At 44.4% G+C, this 17801-nt stretch overlaps 1 protein-coding gene and 1 pseudogene across 1 annotated transcript; both read right to left on the bottom strand.

Moving 5' to 3' along the window:
* Positions 1-6548: 6548 nt before the first annotated feature.
* On the bottom strand, positions 6549-7374 carry LOC147683163 (protein FAM200A-like; annotated as a pseudogene).
* Positions 7375-7507: 133 nt separating this feature from the next.
* On the bottom strand, positions 7508-8389 carry LOC147683162 (zinc finger BED domain-containing protein 5-like). Its single transcript, XM_086942503.1, has one exon. The coding sequence runs from the start codon at positions 8387-8389 to the stop codon at positions 7508-7510; it is 882 nt and encodes a 293-aa protein (XP_086798629.1).
* Between the last annotated feature and the right edge of the window lie 9412 nt (positions 8390-17801).

Genomic DNA, 17801 nt, shown 5'->3' with positions numbered 1-17801 from the left:
AGGCACTGAATTTCCAAATTTCCAGCTAACTATGCCTTGAATCCCCACTATGCGTGGTTTATGACCTCACATATTACATCACTCGTGACATGTTAAATGACATCACTGCTGACGTATCAAATGGCATAATTGAGGTCATCACTGATGACATACGTTTTAACACCATTGCCGCACACAGCATAGAGTTACTGTGAGTGCACATGTGGGACCATAGTAAGGAAATAGAGTAAGACCTACGGACAAGTGTGATTGCCATATTGTCATATACCTTTCAAGATATAAAACATCCCTAAGGTTTAGGGTGGAGGTACTACTGCATGTTAAACAAGGTAAAGGCTGAACACACCAGATGTGGGTTGCAGAGGTATATGTCATAGTAGGTTGTGGCACACTCAAAGCCGGTTCTAAAAAAAATCTTGATCAAATCTTCTGTTGACAATAGATATAGGACCACGTGCCCTTGTATAATAACTTGAAAACAGTACTGTAGACAAATTCTATGTAGCGAAGAAAATTATAAGGTGTGGATGTTTATTTCTAAAACTTTGCGGAACATTTTGAGGGATAGTTAAATGCTGTAAAATGTTCTTACTGCAGAAAGCACTTAAGCTTGACTCTACGGTTGAATGCCATTGTGCTCATCTTGGGAATGACTACTGTATTTTACCACACTACATAGAGTTGACAATAAGACCTGACAAAGTATCTTTTCAGTGGCAAATGTATACCAGCGAACCTCTCAACTTAAAATTGCAAGCCATGTGAAGATTTTAAGAGGGTAATCCCATTTATAGCAAATAGAAAATTGTCCACAGGTGTAGCATGTTGAATTATTTTAAAACCACAAACTCAATATGAGGGTGTCACAATGATTGTACTAGGTCATCACGGGTGTAATTTAATGCATCAGAAGGGATGTAATAGGCGGGGTCAATGCACGGGCACCATTTATAGTTATAGGGGGTGCTTACTGAAAGGAAAGATCTTATTACCACACTTAAACATAAAGTCTTGTTTTTTTCAGTTAAATTCACTTGAAAAAGAATCATATTCAGCCAACTCCCCCACTGCATATGGCCTTTGGAAGTTAATCTCGGGGGTTTGACCACAGGGCCTGTGTTTCAGTCAGGCACTGCACCCAACATCCAGTGCAGCCAACCACCCACTTTTACTTAAAGTAAGGGCCTTGGAGCGCTACGCAGTGCCACTGTTCTGAAAATGAAAATTCCTAGAGATGGAGAGAAAAGGTCAACTGTTTAGATGTACTAATACTTTAAGTGGCCAAGGAGAGCTGTATTTAAGAACTGAGTTGCGCATGTACAATGGAGGAGTGTTTGATGTTTAAGCCAGTTATGGAAACCTAATTGAGTGCAGGGACTAGTATGTCCATAAACGTAGGCCCAGCGAAATTTTGTTATGTTCTCAGCCCAGCTTTTTGAAGATTGTTTATATAGCTAAAACGCAACAGCACCAGATTGACGTAGGCAGGGCTAGCGGTCCCTACTTCTTTCCTTATATTACACCTGTTACATGCTCTCCCTGTCCCTAGCCGCAGGGGTAAAAAGATTGGTAGAAACTGAAAATATAAGCACCCCAATGTTGACTGATAACAGCATTGTGGTTTTAAAGACTCAAAGGTAATGGCCATAAAATGAAACAGTTTGGAGAGTGGCTAGCTCTATTACTGAACAGCCTGCCCTTTGAATATATGCAATGTACTATGGTACGTAACAGCGTTAGAATACACTTCAGAGTCATTTTAGATTATAGATCTCTTACAGGTACTGATGTTACTGAAAATCAAATGGATCATCCTTTGAATTGGGGTCACCTTCTCAATGTTAATTTGGCCAACCAGAATGCAATGCAAATGGGAAACTACTTCCCACAGTCTCCATTATTTGTTTGGCTTCTATACAATGGATCATACGTTGTTTAGACAAATGAACAATTATGTGATCTGACGATAGGCCTACAGTAGGCTGTGTTTCATATCCACAAACGTTTCAGTAGGGATTTCCAAGAGTTGCATAGAACATACTTTCAACCACTCTAAAAATACTCAGTACCTATCAAACAAAGCGTCATTCAAGTTAAACGCTCTTACAGCACCAAGGGAGACCAAATGACAAGAATTTTGAATATTTTCCACAAATGTACCACATTTACAAAGCAATCTCAAATTTATATATAATTACCTGCCATTTACACATACATTCTGATGTCTGATAAGTTTAGTTACTTTGCGTCTAAATGTATATTTATTTTATTTTATTTATTTATACAATTTTTAAAGCGCACTGTTACCGGGCGGTGTCCTGGCGCTGAAATGATATGATTTCTCCCATAAGATGGTCATTGATTTTAAAGGTCAAAAAGCCAAGTCTTAATGTTTTTCCTGAACGTCATCAGGTTGGTACTTTGTTTCAAGACCAGGGGCAATTTATTCCAGATGGAAGTGGCTCCGGATATAAAACTGCGTCCTCCCCATCGTGTATAGCCTACATGTTTGCAAAGATTATGCATTCGGTTTTAATCAGAAAGATTGTTTGATTTAAATTACCCAAGTTAGATATTTACATAATTTCAGTAACTATTCTATATTCCATGAAACACCCTTCTCTGGTACTGTTATGTTATGGATCATCTAATCTAACAACGGAGGAAGTTTGTTAACCAGTACTAAATTAAATGAAGCAAAAAGTTAATAAACCTCTGGGTCTAAAGCAATCATTTTCTTTCCTGTTAATATGTGCTAATCCAGCTTTTCTTTGTAATCTGGAAAATCAAGGCAGATAGATTTCAGCCGGTGAGGGATTTATGAAAAGACAATCAGCAATTTGTGTGCTCCATTTTGGCTTGAAGTACTCAAGACATTTTCTTGGCATATCACAACAGATATAACATTAAGATTTTATTTTACCAAGTCACCAAATATGACCGATCCAATTTCTTAGTAGTGGTAAGAAAACCAGCACAATAAATTGGGCAAGAGTTAGCGTATAGCGTTTAAAAGGGATTCATTTGTTTTCCATCTGTTTGTCTAAATGGCAACATCATCATCACACTTCTAAACTATTTTCCGCACAATATTTCTAGTTTCTCATACAGAAGTATAAACATAACTTTAGAGCATGTAACATATGCTGACACTGCATATGAAGTGCAGGATTGTATAGACATGCGTTTTGAACACTAGTACTAACTTTATTTTGGAGTTTGGCTTAGGAAAGGACCAATCATATTAGAAATACTTCTATGCCATATTCCTGGTCATAGTTATTCCAGGACTGAGCAAATTACACACAAAGTATTTTAAACATATTTGGAAATAATTTTATAACAACTATTATAACTTACAGCAGAAAACAATTTCAAGATATGTCTTACGGTTCCTACTAATCAAGTAAGACTGTGGGGTTGGAAAATACATGCGTCAAAATATGGGGATTTAGTCCATGCATAGCATCATAATATATTGGCCCCATTTCTAGCTAGCTCACAGTGTGACATCTGGGCCCCTAAACCTGACAAGGTATCGAATGGAGTCTGCAACAACTACAGCAACAAACTCTACACAGATGTTACCCAGAAACTCCTCCAGAAACTACAGAATGTTCAAAATGCTGCAGCCAGCCTGGTCCTCAACATACTCCGCCACAGCCATATTTCCGAACAGCTCTGAGAACTCCACTAGCTCCCAGTCAGAAAAAGAATCCCTTTTAAGCTCCTCACGCATGCCTACAAAACCCTCCATGACGCAGGACCAGCATACCTGAACCATCACCTCTCATTCCATGTACCCACCAGACATATCTACTCTGCCCAGCTGGCCCGGACCACCATACCTCGCATCCACAAGACTAGAACCGGAGGAAGATCCTTCTACTACCTCGTTGCCAAGACCTGGATAACCGTGCCTCTCCAACTCAGACAATCCCCGTCGCTGACCCCCCCCAGTGCCCTGAGACCCTCACGGGTGAGTAGCCGCTTCGAGTTTGCAGGAGTTTGCTGTGTTTGATAGAAGGATTGCAAGTCCCAGGGGGCCTGCTGCTGATTGCCGCACCTGAGCCTGTCACGCCCTATTTCACAGCTCGACGCTCCCGCATTGCGGGAGCCGCTTTGTGTTTGGAGGAGGTTGCTGTGTCTGAGAGAAGGACTGCTAGTCCAAGGGGGTCTGCTGCTGGTTGCCCGCACCTGAGCCTGTCACACCCTATTTCACAGCTCGACGCTCCCGCATTGCGGGAGCCGCTTCGTGTTTGGAGGAGGTTGCTGTGTCTGAGAGAAGGACTGCAAGTCCCAGGGGGCCTGCTGCTGGTTGCCGCACCTGAGCCGGTCACACCCAATTTCACAGCTCGACGCTCCCGCATTGCGGGAGCCGCTTTGTGTTTGGAGGAGGTTGCTGTGTCTGAGAGAAGGACTGCAAGTCCGAGGGAGCCTGCTGCTGGTTGCCCGCACCTGAGACTGTCCCACCCTATTTCACAGCTCGACACTCCAGCTTCGCGGGACGCGCGTGGGCGAAGCCCGGGCCAAGGGTGGGCCCGTTTGAGACCGGACGAGGCCAGGCCAGGCCCACCCTCAGACTGCTCATCTCATAAGGTTAGTCCTCGTCAGCATACTGGTGTTAATTAGTAAAGTATACAGAGGAAGTCTGCTGTGTTTTTTTGCTTTAATTCTACTCCCCATTCCATCTAAATTTTCACCCGAGTATGAACCTGCGAGAGGGTAAGGGGAGATTTGGGCCACCCTCAGGAAGTGTGGTGGGGACTTTGGACCAGTTCTTAATTAGAGCCAGCTCGGTCCTTGCCCATGAGATAGCGCTGACTGAGCGCCTTCTATCTCTTGATCCCCAACTGTCTAAACGATCATCTTTGGGCATTATAGTGTCTGCACGTACTCCTGATCTGTCTTTGGTTGTAGACGCCGACTCCCCTGATAAGGCAAGTGATGCTGGTGAGCCATTGGAAACCTCTGCACCGCTGGTCACTGATAATATATCCCATCATGCGGAGTCGGTCCAGACGGATGCAGCATCCACCCAAAGCAGCCCACTTTCACGGATTGCTACAAGGTCAGCACCCAAACGTAAAAACAAAGTTCCTGCTCCAATCCCTGATCCACCACTTAAAAGAAAGTGGGGAGAGGGGCCTCAGAGACAGAAACCGGCGAAGACCCAAAGGACAAACAATAATGGTGGAAGTACTGCTTCATCAATGGTAGCGACGGAGGATTCGGCCTTCTGTATGTCTGGAATCCTGACCTCAGAGATTACGGGTGGCTCCTCTGCTGAAGCAAATGAGGCTATGTGAAACAGATTGGGGTATTTAATTGTAACATCCTTAACTCCTATTATCCACATATTGATTAAGATCGAGTAGAGACTAAATAATTTTGAACAGAAGGTCATGACAAATCACAGTACTATAGAGGGTTTACTGACTCAAGCCAACCGATTATCCACATTTTCAGAGCTGAAAAATGTGGTAGTAACCAATTCCAAAGTGTCAAATCCACTGGCAACTAGGTTGATGTCTTTGCCGCCGCGGAACAGTGGTACTGTGCTCATTAACCATGAAGCTGGGGTAACGAATGTGGGAAGTGAAGTGGATGAAATAGGGAATGTGCTAAGTGGTTTTGGTCTAGCTAACCAGGGTCCTCGGAGAGGGGAGGAAAGTAGACCATGTATAAGGCCAGCAGGTGACATTGTACAACAGCCAACTACCTGTGCACCAGTAAATCAGGCTAGCTCTATACCAGGGCCACATGGCTGAGTACCCCCAGACGCAATAGGGACTAGACAATAGCCCAGCGTTCGAGAGCTCTAGAGTCTTATACCTTCTCCCGGCTGCAGACCCTTTGTTGGTGGTTCTGAGGAATGTCCCAGTATTACAGGACGGCCAGATCTGAACCACCGATCAGCTGATGGCTGAAACCATGCACTGGCTTACAACACAACTGAAGGAGGCTGGGGTAGGGAACTGGTATATCTGTAACCAGATTATTGTGGCCATATGATCATCATGGATAGGTTATTCTACAAAGGACGGGAGAGGGGACTGTATAGTTGCTACTTTTAATAACGAGATTTTTTTAAAGATTTCTTTTGGACCACCTAGGTGGCACTAATTTAGAGTATCATCTAAGAAAAATCTCTCTTCTGCCCCTAGGGTTCTTTTATAGACCTCCCCACACCCCATTGATGGGTTGGGCCAGTGGTTCCCAAACTTTTTTGACCTGTGGCTCCCTTGACCTAATCGGCAGTGGGCCGTGGCTCCCCACAATTTTTTTTTTTTTACCGGTGGACGGGATGCAAGCCCGACATCGGGAGTACTTCCAGTTGTCTTCCTTAAAGTAATTGAGACGCAATGAAGGTATCATAATGATATTAGTAACAAAATAAGAAGATAAGTTGTTTAATAAAAACTTGTTAAGTGAGAAACAATACAAGACTTTTTTGGACCACACAACAGTAGTTTGAAATAGATATATTATACAGAAGTTTTTAATGACCAGGAAAAACAACAGAGTCCGAATTTACCTTGCAAATCCTAGTGCGATGGATGTGCTTGTTTTCCCTTACATAGCTCTTGATATCTCGGAGTTATTTTTGAGATCGCAACACGCATTTCCTTTTCAAGGTTAATTTTTGCCCTATATTTGGACTTTATTACTGCAACTGCTGAGAAATCAGCTTCACAAAGGTATGAAGTAGCAAACGGGATCAAAACATGCAGGGCTCTCTTGCTTATCATTGGGTATTCATCCCCAGCTTGGCACCAGAACTCAAACAGTGACAGAGTGGAACCTTGCTTTCAATGCTAAGTCACTTGCAACATCAATAAACTGTTCAACTTCCTCATTGTTGAGATGCTGAGGTATCTCAGCATTGAAAGGGTTGTTCACCCATTTTATTGGCTCCACTTCATCCTCTGGAAAATATTTGTCAAGGTAAAAACGCAGTTGAGACAAATACAGAACAAAAACTGTCTGCAGTTCCTCCTTTAACACCATTCCATTCTCCTGCAGAAACTGGTCCAATGAAGGAAACCATTTATAGTCACCTTTGCATACACAGCTTTTCCAAAGGATCACCTTGTTCTTAAAGCCTGAAACTTTGCCTGACAGTTGCAAGATGTTAGTGTTATTGCCTTGCAAGGACTTGTTCAGTTCATTCAGTTTTTCAAATAGATCAGAAAGAAAACCCATTTGTATTAGAAAGTCTGCATCAATAAATTTGTCAGCAAAACAATGTTCATCATCATGTAAATATGAGTATATTTCATTCCTCAGCTCATACACTCTAAGCAGGGAATTACCAAGAGACAGCCACCTAGAGCTGCTGTAGAACAAGAGGCATGAGTGGTCGGCACCCATGTCTCACACAGTTTAGCAAAAAATCGTGCTTTCATTGGTCTTGTTTTAATATGATTTACCACTTTGATTACTATTTTCAAAATACCATGCAGTTCTTCACTGAGGTTTCCTGCTGCCAGTGCCTCTCGGTGTATTATACAGTGTGTCCAAACAGCATTGGGCGCTTTAGATCGTATGCAAGCTTGAAGTCCTTGGTAGCATCCTGCCATTGAACGACCCCATCTGTACAAACTCCAACACATCTCTCCCAGTCAATTTGATTATGTTGCATAAAATCATCCACAACTACAAACAAGTCTTGACCTGTAGTTCCACCTTTGATTTCTTTACAGAACAACAAATCCTCAACAATTTGTTTTTCGTGAAAAAACCGGACATAGCAAATAAGATGGGTGTCTTTGTGGTTGTCTGTTGCCTCATCCAACTGGAGTGCAAAGTCTTTTCCTCTTAGATTACAGATGAGCTGATCATTAATATCTTCAGCCATATCATTTATCCTCCGGCTGACAGTATTATTAGAAAGAGGCACTTTCAGCAGCTGTTTACCCGCATCTTCGCCGACCATGTTTGTTACCATTTTAACAGCAGCAGGCAAAATCAGCTCTTCTGCAATTGTGTGGGGTTTTTTACTCTGTGCAACTAGATAGGCCACTTGATAGGAGGACAGGAGGGCATTACTATTCATTTTGGTTTGTTTAGAGAATACAGACTTTTGTAGTTTGGCTTCTGCAACTTTTCTTACAAAAAATTCCCTTGGCTTTCCGACCACATTTGGGTGAAGACTTTCAAGATGCCGCTTAAGTTTACTTGGAAGCATGCATTCCAGAGCCAAAACTTTTAAACAGATTGCACATTGAGGACGGTCCTCATTATTAACCTGAACACACGTGAAACCATAATCCAGATACCCGTCATCATACTTTCTGTACTTGGCCTTTCGTTTCCCGTCATCTTTATCAGGAGAACCTCCAACTTCACTTTGCGCAGATGAACTTGAAATTAGAAATCTCTTCATTGTCAATCAGAAAGATGGAAATCAGTTCCACCTGTCTGAATTATTCAGATGGAGGGGTCTTTCTATCTGTAAAGTTCCTGGTCTTCTTTTCTTTTCCTTTGCTCAAGTATTTCCAGGTTTCTTCCGGGTCTCATCCAGTCTCCACGGTATAATAAGTCTGAAGTACAAAACATCCAGGTAAGACAAGTATAAGAAGAACAAAAGTGATCCTCTTTGTAATGATGGATCTATTACTGATGTCAACTTCCAATAGCAGCACGTGATGATGATGACCATTTGGATAAATTATTCTTATTGGTACCCCACACAGACAGAAAGAGCATTCAGTTTTGTAATGAAATCTAAGATGGCACATTTTTGCAAAGAATGAAGAAAGCCAAATTGCAGCTACTGTGTACATCAGACTGATTTGTAACACCAAAGGCCACACTTCAACAATTCCTGGGCCCAGCCAAGGACATATCACAGTAGTACAGAGTACGCTATAGAACGGACATATAGTTTCTAATCCAAATCAGTCTAGAGATAACAGCACTACCTGCATCAACTTTGTTTGCTTTAGTTTAGATACTTGCACAAGTGCCACCATAACGTTTGTTCTTGTGCTTGAGTGTCTGCCATTATTGCAGTATTATACCTCTACTTGTAGTTTGAACGTTTTTGTAACTTGCACACATGTCGCTTTTCCCCCCTGTAAGGTACCTTTTGTATTTTGTTTGCTCATATTACTGCTTCATGTAACTTAACGTTTGCTTTTGTAATTTGGTCAGTTGTAATTTTCTCATGTATCCCAACAGTCAGCTCAGGTCTGCCTCTCTTCGGAAGGTTGAGATACCTACATTTTGAAAAGGCAGGTGAGGGGGCAGTCCTTTCTAGTTGTCGCTAACTATTCACATTGCAAGTCTTTCCTTCCATGCTGCCGTTTGCAAGCAGTTGAAAACCTGGCTCTTCTGTGATGGATAGGTCTGGTGTCCTGCCTTGCAGTCATTCTTACTCTTTGCTAGCGCTTTGGCGCACTTGGGTGTAACACGCTCTATAAATTCTCAAAATACAAATAATGGCCTGCTTGGTGATACCTCCATCTCCTTTAACCTTGCTGTGTCCACATAAAAGGCAAAACCTTGGGTTGCTAGCAGAAAAGCTGCAGGTGCCCCTACTGTTCCATTCTTAAATAAATACATTTCCCCAGTTCAGAGACCCACCCACCCATCAACTTTGAAGAGTTCAGTTGAGACATAAAAACATAATTGATTCAAGAGTAGCCATCAATAAACAAGGTCATATTCAAAAGCAACATGATCGGTCGGCCCCTTAATTTATCTCCACGGTTCTGTATTTGTTCTAGATTTTGAGTAATATGATACTGCCTGTGGTCCAAGTCCATATGCCTGTAATTACAGCCTATTCCCGTCATTATAGGAGTTGGACTGTTGCATTTATTCTAACGGACATAATCGTTAAATATGTAACCCTAACGCCACACATACAATAAAAAAATCCCCTCGTTGCATGAGCAGGCCATAGAATCAAAACAACGCAGGTAAAAAGAAAATAATTTAAACACAGCAAGCACAGGATGTACATTAAAATATAAACATATGTGACACATTTACGGCTAAAGAACTTCCTGCCAGGGTCTGAGAAGAAGGGAACAATCGGACAGAGAGACGCTTACTTACCGATTTGAAAAGGGTCCTACGGGGCGAGGCACGGCAGGGCAGGGCACAACACGGGGGCCACCAGGAACGATTCCGTCGACGCTCCAAAGCAGGGGCAACACGGGGGGCACCAGCAATGATTCACCGACGCTCCAAAGCAGGGGCAACACGGGGACCACAAGGATCGATTCGGCGACGCTCCAAAGCAGGGGGAACACGGGGACCACAAGGATCGATTCGGCGACGCTCCAAAGCAGGGGCAACACGGGGACCACAAGGATCGATTCGGCGACGCTCCAAAGCAGGGCAACACGGGCACCACAAGGATCGCTTCGGCGACGCTCCAAAGCAGGGCGCAACACGGGGGGCACCAGGAACGTTGCAGCGACGCTCCAAAGCAGGGCACAAGACGGGGGTCACCAGCGGGTCACCAGCTTAAGTACAAACACGTACGTGCGTGCGTACGTACACAGGAAGCGTATGGCGGCAAACCATCATCAAGGCGCTATTTTAAACACCCTCCCCCTCCCGGCCTGCAATCCGTATGTCCCACTTCGTGTCCTGTCCTGTGTGGTGTCGCGGCGCCCCTGGCTGCTAATCACGGCGCACCAGGGCGCCGCGGCGCACAGTTTGGGAACCGCTGGGTTGGGCGATTCCACATGCAATGAACACCCAAGGGCACCCCACAGAATCCTACATAGACCAGTTGACTTAAATTTAGTTAATAGATGCTCGACCTGTCCCTTCCTTGTGAATGATACGAGTCCCCAGCGAGCTTTATCCCCTTCCCCAGAGAGCAGTGTGAATAGGTCTTTTTCAGATAGGGGGTTAGCATTGCTCCCCCTATTAAATATAATATCATGGAACATTGTTGGTCTTCAAACAAAAACTATCTCTAGTGAGTGGTCCTGCTTTGTAGAGAATCAATTTACAAAAGGGGGTGGTGATGAACAGAGTGTCTGAGTTAAACAGACCACTCTTACCCAGTTCAAAGATCAGGGCTTGATCCATCACCGTTATTTATCTCACTGCCCCATCCCAGCTCAGAACCTGGCTATATGCAAATCAGTCTGTCCCCGGCCCAGTGCATCATGGGAACAGGGCAGACTAAACTACCAAGCCAATTCTTCACCAGAAAGGAGACAAGCTACCGGGGACCGGTTTCTGGCATTTCAGCCTTCTTCGGCCCGGCTTGCTTGAATCCTGATGGAGCAGTGAGAAAGGGACTCATGTCCGAGTATACCCTGCCACACCTATAGTGGCCAAAAACGATTTACAAAAGGGGGTGGTGATGAACAGAGTGTCTGAGTTAAACAGACCACTCTTACCCAGTCCAAAGATCAGGGCTTGATCCATCACCGTTATTTATCTCACTGCCCCATCCCAGCTCAGAACCTGGCTGTAGAGAATCAAGACATCATTATGTTCTAGGAGACTTGGTCATTGAACACAAACTTTTGTCCTGGGTAGTTGGCTTTTGGTAAATCGGCTATACCCAGTCATAAAGGGAGACCATCTGTGGGTTTGCTCATCTGGGTTATACAGCAGGCATGTTGCCAGGTGGAAGAGCTATTAATAGATGACCCTGACATCCTGGCTATCAAGATCCGCTTTGAACATGGGCTGGATCTCATATTTGTGAATGTCTACGCAAGAGGCCTAGTGGAAGGGAAAGCCTCTCCTACTATCTCTAAACTTGATCTATTCATCAAACCACTGAAGGGGGCAAACCACCTAGTAGTAGCGGGTGATTTTAACTGTACTTTTGAACCCCTGGGCATAGAAGATGGAAGCCTGTCCAGGGATGAGGATGCGACCTGGGGTATACCAATGCTGGAGCTCACTCAGATTAACAAATGGTCAGAGGCTGTCCTCCAGCTAAAAATGTTATCTCTGGAGTTAGGCCTGAGGGCTGTAAACGGAAGGTCGAAATCAGACTGTGAGGGTACTCATACTTTTAATAATGGGATAAGAAGTAGCAGACTTGACTACTTCCTTATCAATTTGGAACAGTGGGCAATGTTCGAGGATATAAAGGACCAGAGTAGACCGGAGAGTGATCATGACCCCTTAATTTTAAATCTCAAAACTATTGGTCAATCTACGGCAAGGGTAGGCATTGACGCTGGAGACCGGGTTACCAGGCAGGCGGCGTGTAGCTCCGACTACGGAGATAAAAGGAACTTTCTTCAATTATAAAAAAAGAAGCACTCCGTCTCCATCACGCTAAAGCAAGGGCGAGGAGTGAAAAGACGCCTTATCTGATGATTACCCTGAGTCTTCCGTATAAAGAATGAAATCCAACGCTCCCACTACTAAGTACATAGCTACTCTAAGGAACCAACCTGATTTATAACAGTGGACAAGAGTTTTTCATATGATTGAAATCAACATAAAGAACGAAACTCAACGCTCCTACTACAAAATATAGAGTTACTCAAAGGAACAAACCAGAATTATAACAGTGGTTAAGATTTATCTATCCCCAGGATTTAGACTGACACCGCAAATTGAATACTGCGAATTGTATTTGAGAATTTTACTGTAGTCCTGAGGAAGGTGTACCATCAATCTTAAACACCGAAACACGTCGACAACTTGGCTACTTTTAACTATTGTTAACATGCAAATGTGTTGAATGTCAATGTATTGTGATTGTATTTTTATATGCAAAACTGTTGATTATATATCAAGCTGCTTTTGATTAAGTTTTTAATAAATTAGATTTTAATGAAAATTATGTTTGTTTGAGATAATTGTGGAACATGTTAGGATATATACCATTGAGATCAGAAAAGTTTTTGGTGTCGTATTCCTTAAAGCCTTTCGCGCTTTAATTTAGGAACCACAGAAAGGAACCAATTCCCTTTTGATTGTAGGCATTGAAATAGCCACAGCTGACATGACTATGTCCAATGATTGCCGTAGATTAAAGTGTGCATTAGTCTTAGAGGATGGGGGCATTATGGACCTGATAAAGTCAACCCTCAAAGATACCCTGTTAGTTCTCTCACAGCTTGATTTGCATGAGGCTTCTCTTCCTGCCCTTACAAAGGTTCATGAAAAGCTATTCATATGGTTGAAAACCTTTTTTTATAAAAAATAAAAGGAGCTCCAAGCAGGTCATACAGAAATCTGCAAAATGGTATGATGGGTCATGCAGGGCTGCTTTTAGTCACCTCTCCCAAGCTATTAGGTCAGGTTTGCTGCAAGAAGTTAGGGAAGCTAGGGGTGCATATAAGGAAACCCGGCAAAGAAGAACTTCAATGAGAAAAGATGGCAGGATTTACTAAATGCAAGTAATGGGAAAAATTGGGTGCGGTTCTGGCAAACAGTGAAATGGGGCAGTGGTGATACAGGGCCCTTACCAACTAATAATGTCCTACCTGAAGCATGGGTCATGCACTATCAGATCCAGTTTGCCTCAACGAATAGTAGGATAAGATGCATGTTTATAAAGCGCTCCATTGCTGTGGCGTCTTGGCGCTAATGTATGTCAGAGGACAGGCAGTTATATCATCAAAAGGACTAGATAGATGAGAAAAGCAGAGTTTTCAGATCTTTCCTAAAACGCTGCCGATTTGCTTGGAATCTCATGGCCGTTGGCAGTTTTTTCCATAGTTTTGCTGCACCATTTGATGAAGTCCTTCCTCCCCATCTTTCCCGCCTAATCTTAGCAGTCTGAAGTAGGCCTAAGTTGGCAGTTCTAAGGGCTCGCAAAGGGGTATAAGGTAAAAACATTCTTGAAATTTCATCGGCACCAACACCGTACAGTGCTAAGGGCATGTGAAGGGGTATAAGGTAAAAACACTCTTGAAATTTCATTGGCACCACCACCGTAAAGTGCTGTGCGCACCAGGCACAGAGCCTTAAATTCCACACGCTGCTGGATGGGAAGCCAATGCAGTGATTTAAAACTCGCTGAGGTTGGTTGTCCTTTGGGGATATTCAGAAGCAGTCTTGCTACCGCATTCTGTAAAGACTGGAGCTTCCCCATCTGTGTCTTGTCAATGCCCAAAAAGAGGGCATTGCAGTAGTCTAATTTAGACAAGAAAAAACTCACCATCACTGTCTTTTGTAGTTCCTGCGAAGTGAACAGAAAAATCTTCCTCAAGGTTTTTAAGAGGAAGAAACAGGAAGAAGTAAGACTGTTCACTTGTGCTGAGAAGTTCAACTGGTCATCAAAGATCACCCAGAGATTCCTGACTTTGAGGACATGACTAGGACAATTCACGGCCTCAATTGGCCACAAGGAGTCATTCCACAGGGACCGTCCATACCCGAATTCTATCACTTCCGTTTTGTCTGTGTTAATTTTCAAGAAGCTATGGTTCATCCAGGTCATGATCTCTGAAAGACAAGCATGACATTTGGCAGCTGTGACTTCAGGTTGCTTGCAGATGGAAATAACAAGCTGAGAGTCATCAGCATATGAAACCAATGCGAAACCATGCCTCCTGATAAGTCTGGCCAACGGAGTGACGTAGATGTTAAACAATGTCGGGGATAAGGCCGATCCCTGTGAGACCCCGCATGGAAGGTGGAAACTGTCAGATTTCAGCCCATCCCAGAACAGACTTTGCTCCCTTTCCTCCAAAAAGGATGAGAGTAGAGCCAGGGCAGTATTCTCAACCACCAGAACCTTCAGCTGCTGCACTAGCACCATGTGATTCACGGTGTCAAATGCTGCTGATAGGTCTAGGAGTATGAGGACCGCCCTGCCTCCCCCGTCCACGATCTTCCGTATCTCCTCTGTTGCAGTGATCAGGGCAGATTCGGTAGAATGGAAAGATCGAAAACCATGTTGCGTAGAGTCCAACAGGTTATTTGTATCAAGGTAGTCACTCAGCACTGGTTTAATGATTTCTCCAAGATTTTTGCCACTATTGGTAGCCCGGCTACCGAGCGATAGTTCTTCAATTTTTTGGGATCCAGGTTGGGCTTTTTAAGCAGTGGCCTAATGGTCACTTTATTCCGGATTGTAGGATAGATACCCGACTATAATAGTTAATTGTGGATGCGTTACCAATTGATGTGCGCACTGATGGCTGGTGGTGTGTGTGCCTTGTGGAAGTGTGCACTGCAGGCTGGTGGTGTGTGTGCCTGGTGGAAATGTGCACTGACGGCTGGTGGTGTGTGTGCCTGGTGAAAGCGTGCACTGACGGCTGGTGGAGGGTGTGTGCCTAGTGAAAGCATGCAGTGACGGCTGGTGGGGTGTGTGTGCCTGGTGAAAGCGTGCACTGACGGCTGGTGGCGTATGTGCCCGGTGAAAGCGTGCATTGAAGACTGATGGGGTCTGTGCCTGTCGAAAGTGTGCACTGACTGTGTGGCTATGTGTGTGTGGTTGTGATTTTGTGTGTGATTGTGTGTGTGGTTGTATGTGTGGTTGTATGTGTGTTTGTATGTGTGGTTGTGTGTGTGGTTGTGTGTGTGTGTGGTTGTGTGTGCACGTGGTTGTGTGTTGTGGTTGTGGGTGGTTGTGTGTGCGGCTGTGTGTGTGTGGTTGTGTGTGTGGTTGTGTGTGTTGTGTGTTTGTGGTTGTGAGTGCTGTGTGTTTGTGGTTGTGTGTGTGTGGTTGTGTGTGTTGTGTATTTGTGGTTGTATGTGTGGTTGTGTGTGTTGTGTGTGTGGTTGTATGTGTGGGTGGTTGTATGTGTGTGTGGTTGTATGTGTGTGTTCTTGTGGTTGTGTGTGTGATTGTGTGTGCTGGTGGTTGTGCATGTGGTTGTGGTTGTGTGTGGTTGTGTGTGTTGTGGTTGTGGGTGTGGTTGGGTGTGTGGTTGGGTGTGCGGTTGTGTGTGCGGTTGTATGTGTGTGTGTGGTTGTGTGTGTGTGTGTGGTTGTGTGTGTGTTTGGTTGTGTGTTTATGTGGTTGTGTGTGTGGTTGCAGTTGTGTGTGTGGTTGTTTGTGGGGTTGTGTGTTGTTGTGTGTGAGGTTGTGTGGCTGTGTGGTTGTGGTTGTGTGTGTATGGTTGTGTGGGTGTGTGTGGTTGTGTGTGTGTGTGGTTGTGTGTGTGTGGTTGTGTGTGTGATTGTGTGTGTGCGGGTGTGTGTGTGTGGTTGTGTGTGTGTGTGGTTGTGAGTGTTGTTGTGGTTGTGTGTGTGTGGTTGTGTTTGTGTGTGGGGTTGTGTGTGGGGTTATGTGTGAGTGGTCGGGTGTGGTTTTGTGTGTGTGGTTGTGTTTGTCACTGTGGTTGTGTGTGTTTGTCACTGTGGTTGTGTGTGTATGTGGTTGTGTGTGTGATTGTGTGTGTGTGGTTGTGTGTGGTTGTGTGTGTGGTTGTGTGTATGTGGTTTTGTGTGCTTGTGGTTGTGTGTGCTTGTGGTTGTGTGTGTGGTTGTGGTTGTTTGTGTGGTTGTGTGTGTGGTTGTGTGTGTGGTTGTGTGTGTGGTTGTGTGTGTGGTTGTGTGTGGCTCTGTGTGTGGTTGTGTGTGGTTGTGTGGGTGTGGTGGCGGGTGTGGTTGTGTGGTTGTGTGTGTGTGGTTGTGTATGTGTGTGTGGTTGCAGTTGTGTGTGGCTGTTTGTGGGGTTGTGTGTGTGTTTGTATGTGTGGTTGTATGTGTGGTTGTGTGTGGGTGTATGTGGTTGTGTGTGTGGTGTGTGGCTCTGTGTGCGGTTGTGTGTGGCTCTGTGTGGTTTGTGTGGTTGTGTGTGTGTGTATGTGTGTGTGGTTGTGTGTGTGTGTGTGTATGTGTGTGTGGTTGTGTGTGTGGTTGTGTGTGTGGTTGTTATTGTGTGGTTGTGTGTGCGAGGTTGTGTGTAAGGTTGTGTGTGAGGTTGTGTGTGTGGTTGTGTGTGTGTGTGTGGTTGTGTGTGGTTGTGTGTGTGGAAGTGTGTGTATGGTTGTGTGTTTATGGTTGTGTGTATGGTTGTGTGTGTGTGTGAATGTGTGTGGTTGTGGTTGTGTGTGTGGTTGTGTGTGTGTGTGTTTGTGTGTGGTTGTGGTTGTGTGTGGTTGTGTGTGTGGTTGTGTGTGCTTGTGTGTGTGGTTGTGTGTGGTTGTGTGTTTGGTTGTGTGTGTATGTGGTTGTGTGTGTTGTTTTGTGTGTGTAGTTGTGTGTGTGGTTGTGTGTGGTTGTCTGTGTGTGTGGTTGTGTGTGTGTTTGTGTATGGTTGTCTGTGTGGTGTGGTTGTGTGTGTGGTTGTGTGTGTGGTTGTGTGTCCTTGTGGTTGTGGTTGTTTGTGTGGTTATGTGTGTGGTTATGTGTGTGGCTCTGTGTGTGATTGTGGTTGTGTGCGGTTGTATTTGTGTGTGGTTGTGTGGGTGTGGTTGCAGGCGTGGGTGTGGTTGTGTGTTTGTGGTTGTGTGTGTGTGGTTGTGTATGTGTGTGTGTGGTTGTGGGTGTGTGTGGTTGTGGTTGCAGGTGTGTGTGGCTGTTTGTGGGGTTGGATGTGTGGTTGAATGTGAGGTTGAATGTGTGGTTGTGTGTGTGGTTGTGTGTGTGGTTGTGTGTGTGGTTGTGTGTGTGGTTGTGTATGTGGCTCTGTGTGTGGTTGTGTGTGTGGCTGTGTGTAGTTGTGTGTGTGGAAGTGTGTGTATGGTTGTGTGTGTGTATGGTTGTGTGTGGTTGTATGTGTGTAGTTGTGTGTGTGGTTGTGTGTGTGGTTGCGTGTGTGTGTTTGTGTGTGTGTGGTTGTGTGTGTGGTTGCGTTTGTGTGTGTGGTTGTGTGTGCTTGTGTGTGGGGTTGGGTGTGGTTTTGTGTTTGTGTGGTTGTATGTGGCATTGTGGTTGTGTGTATGTGGTTGTGTGTG

Source organism: Lissotriton vulgaris, chromosome 11 (assembly GCF_964263255.1).
Source record: "Lissotriton vulgaris chromosome 11, aLisVul1.2, whole genome shotgun sequence".
In the NCBI taxonomy this organism is placed as follows: domain Eukaryota; kingdom Metazoa; phylum Chordata; class Amphibia; order Caudata; family Salamandridae; genus Lissotriton; species Lissotriton vulgaris.
Note: the sequence above shows the minus strand (reverse complement) of the source record. Positions and strands in the feature narration are given on the sequence as shown.

Bases quoted from the DNA above. Each gene is read 5' to 3' on its own strand.
- LOC147683162 (XM_086942503.1), bottom strand. From the start codon at position 8,389: ATGAAGAGATTTCTAATTTCAAGTTCATCTGCGCAAAGTGAAGTTGGA.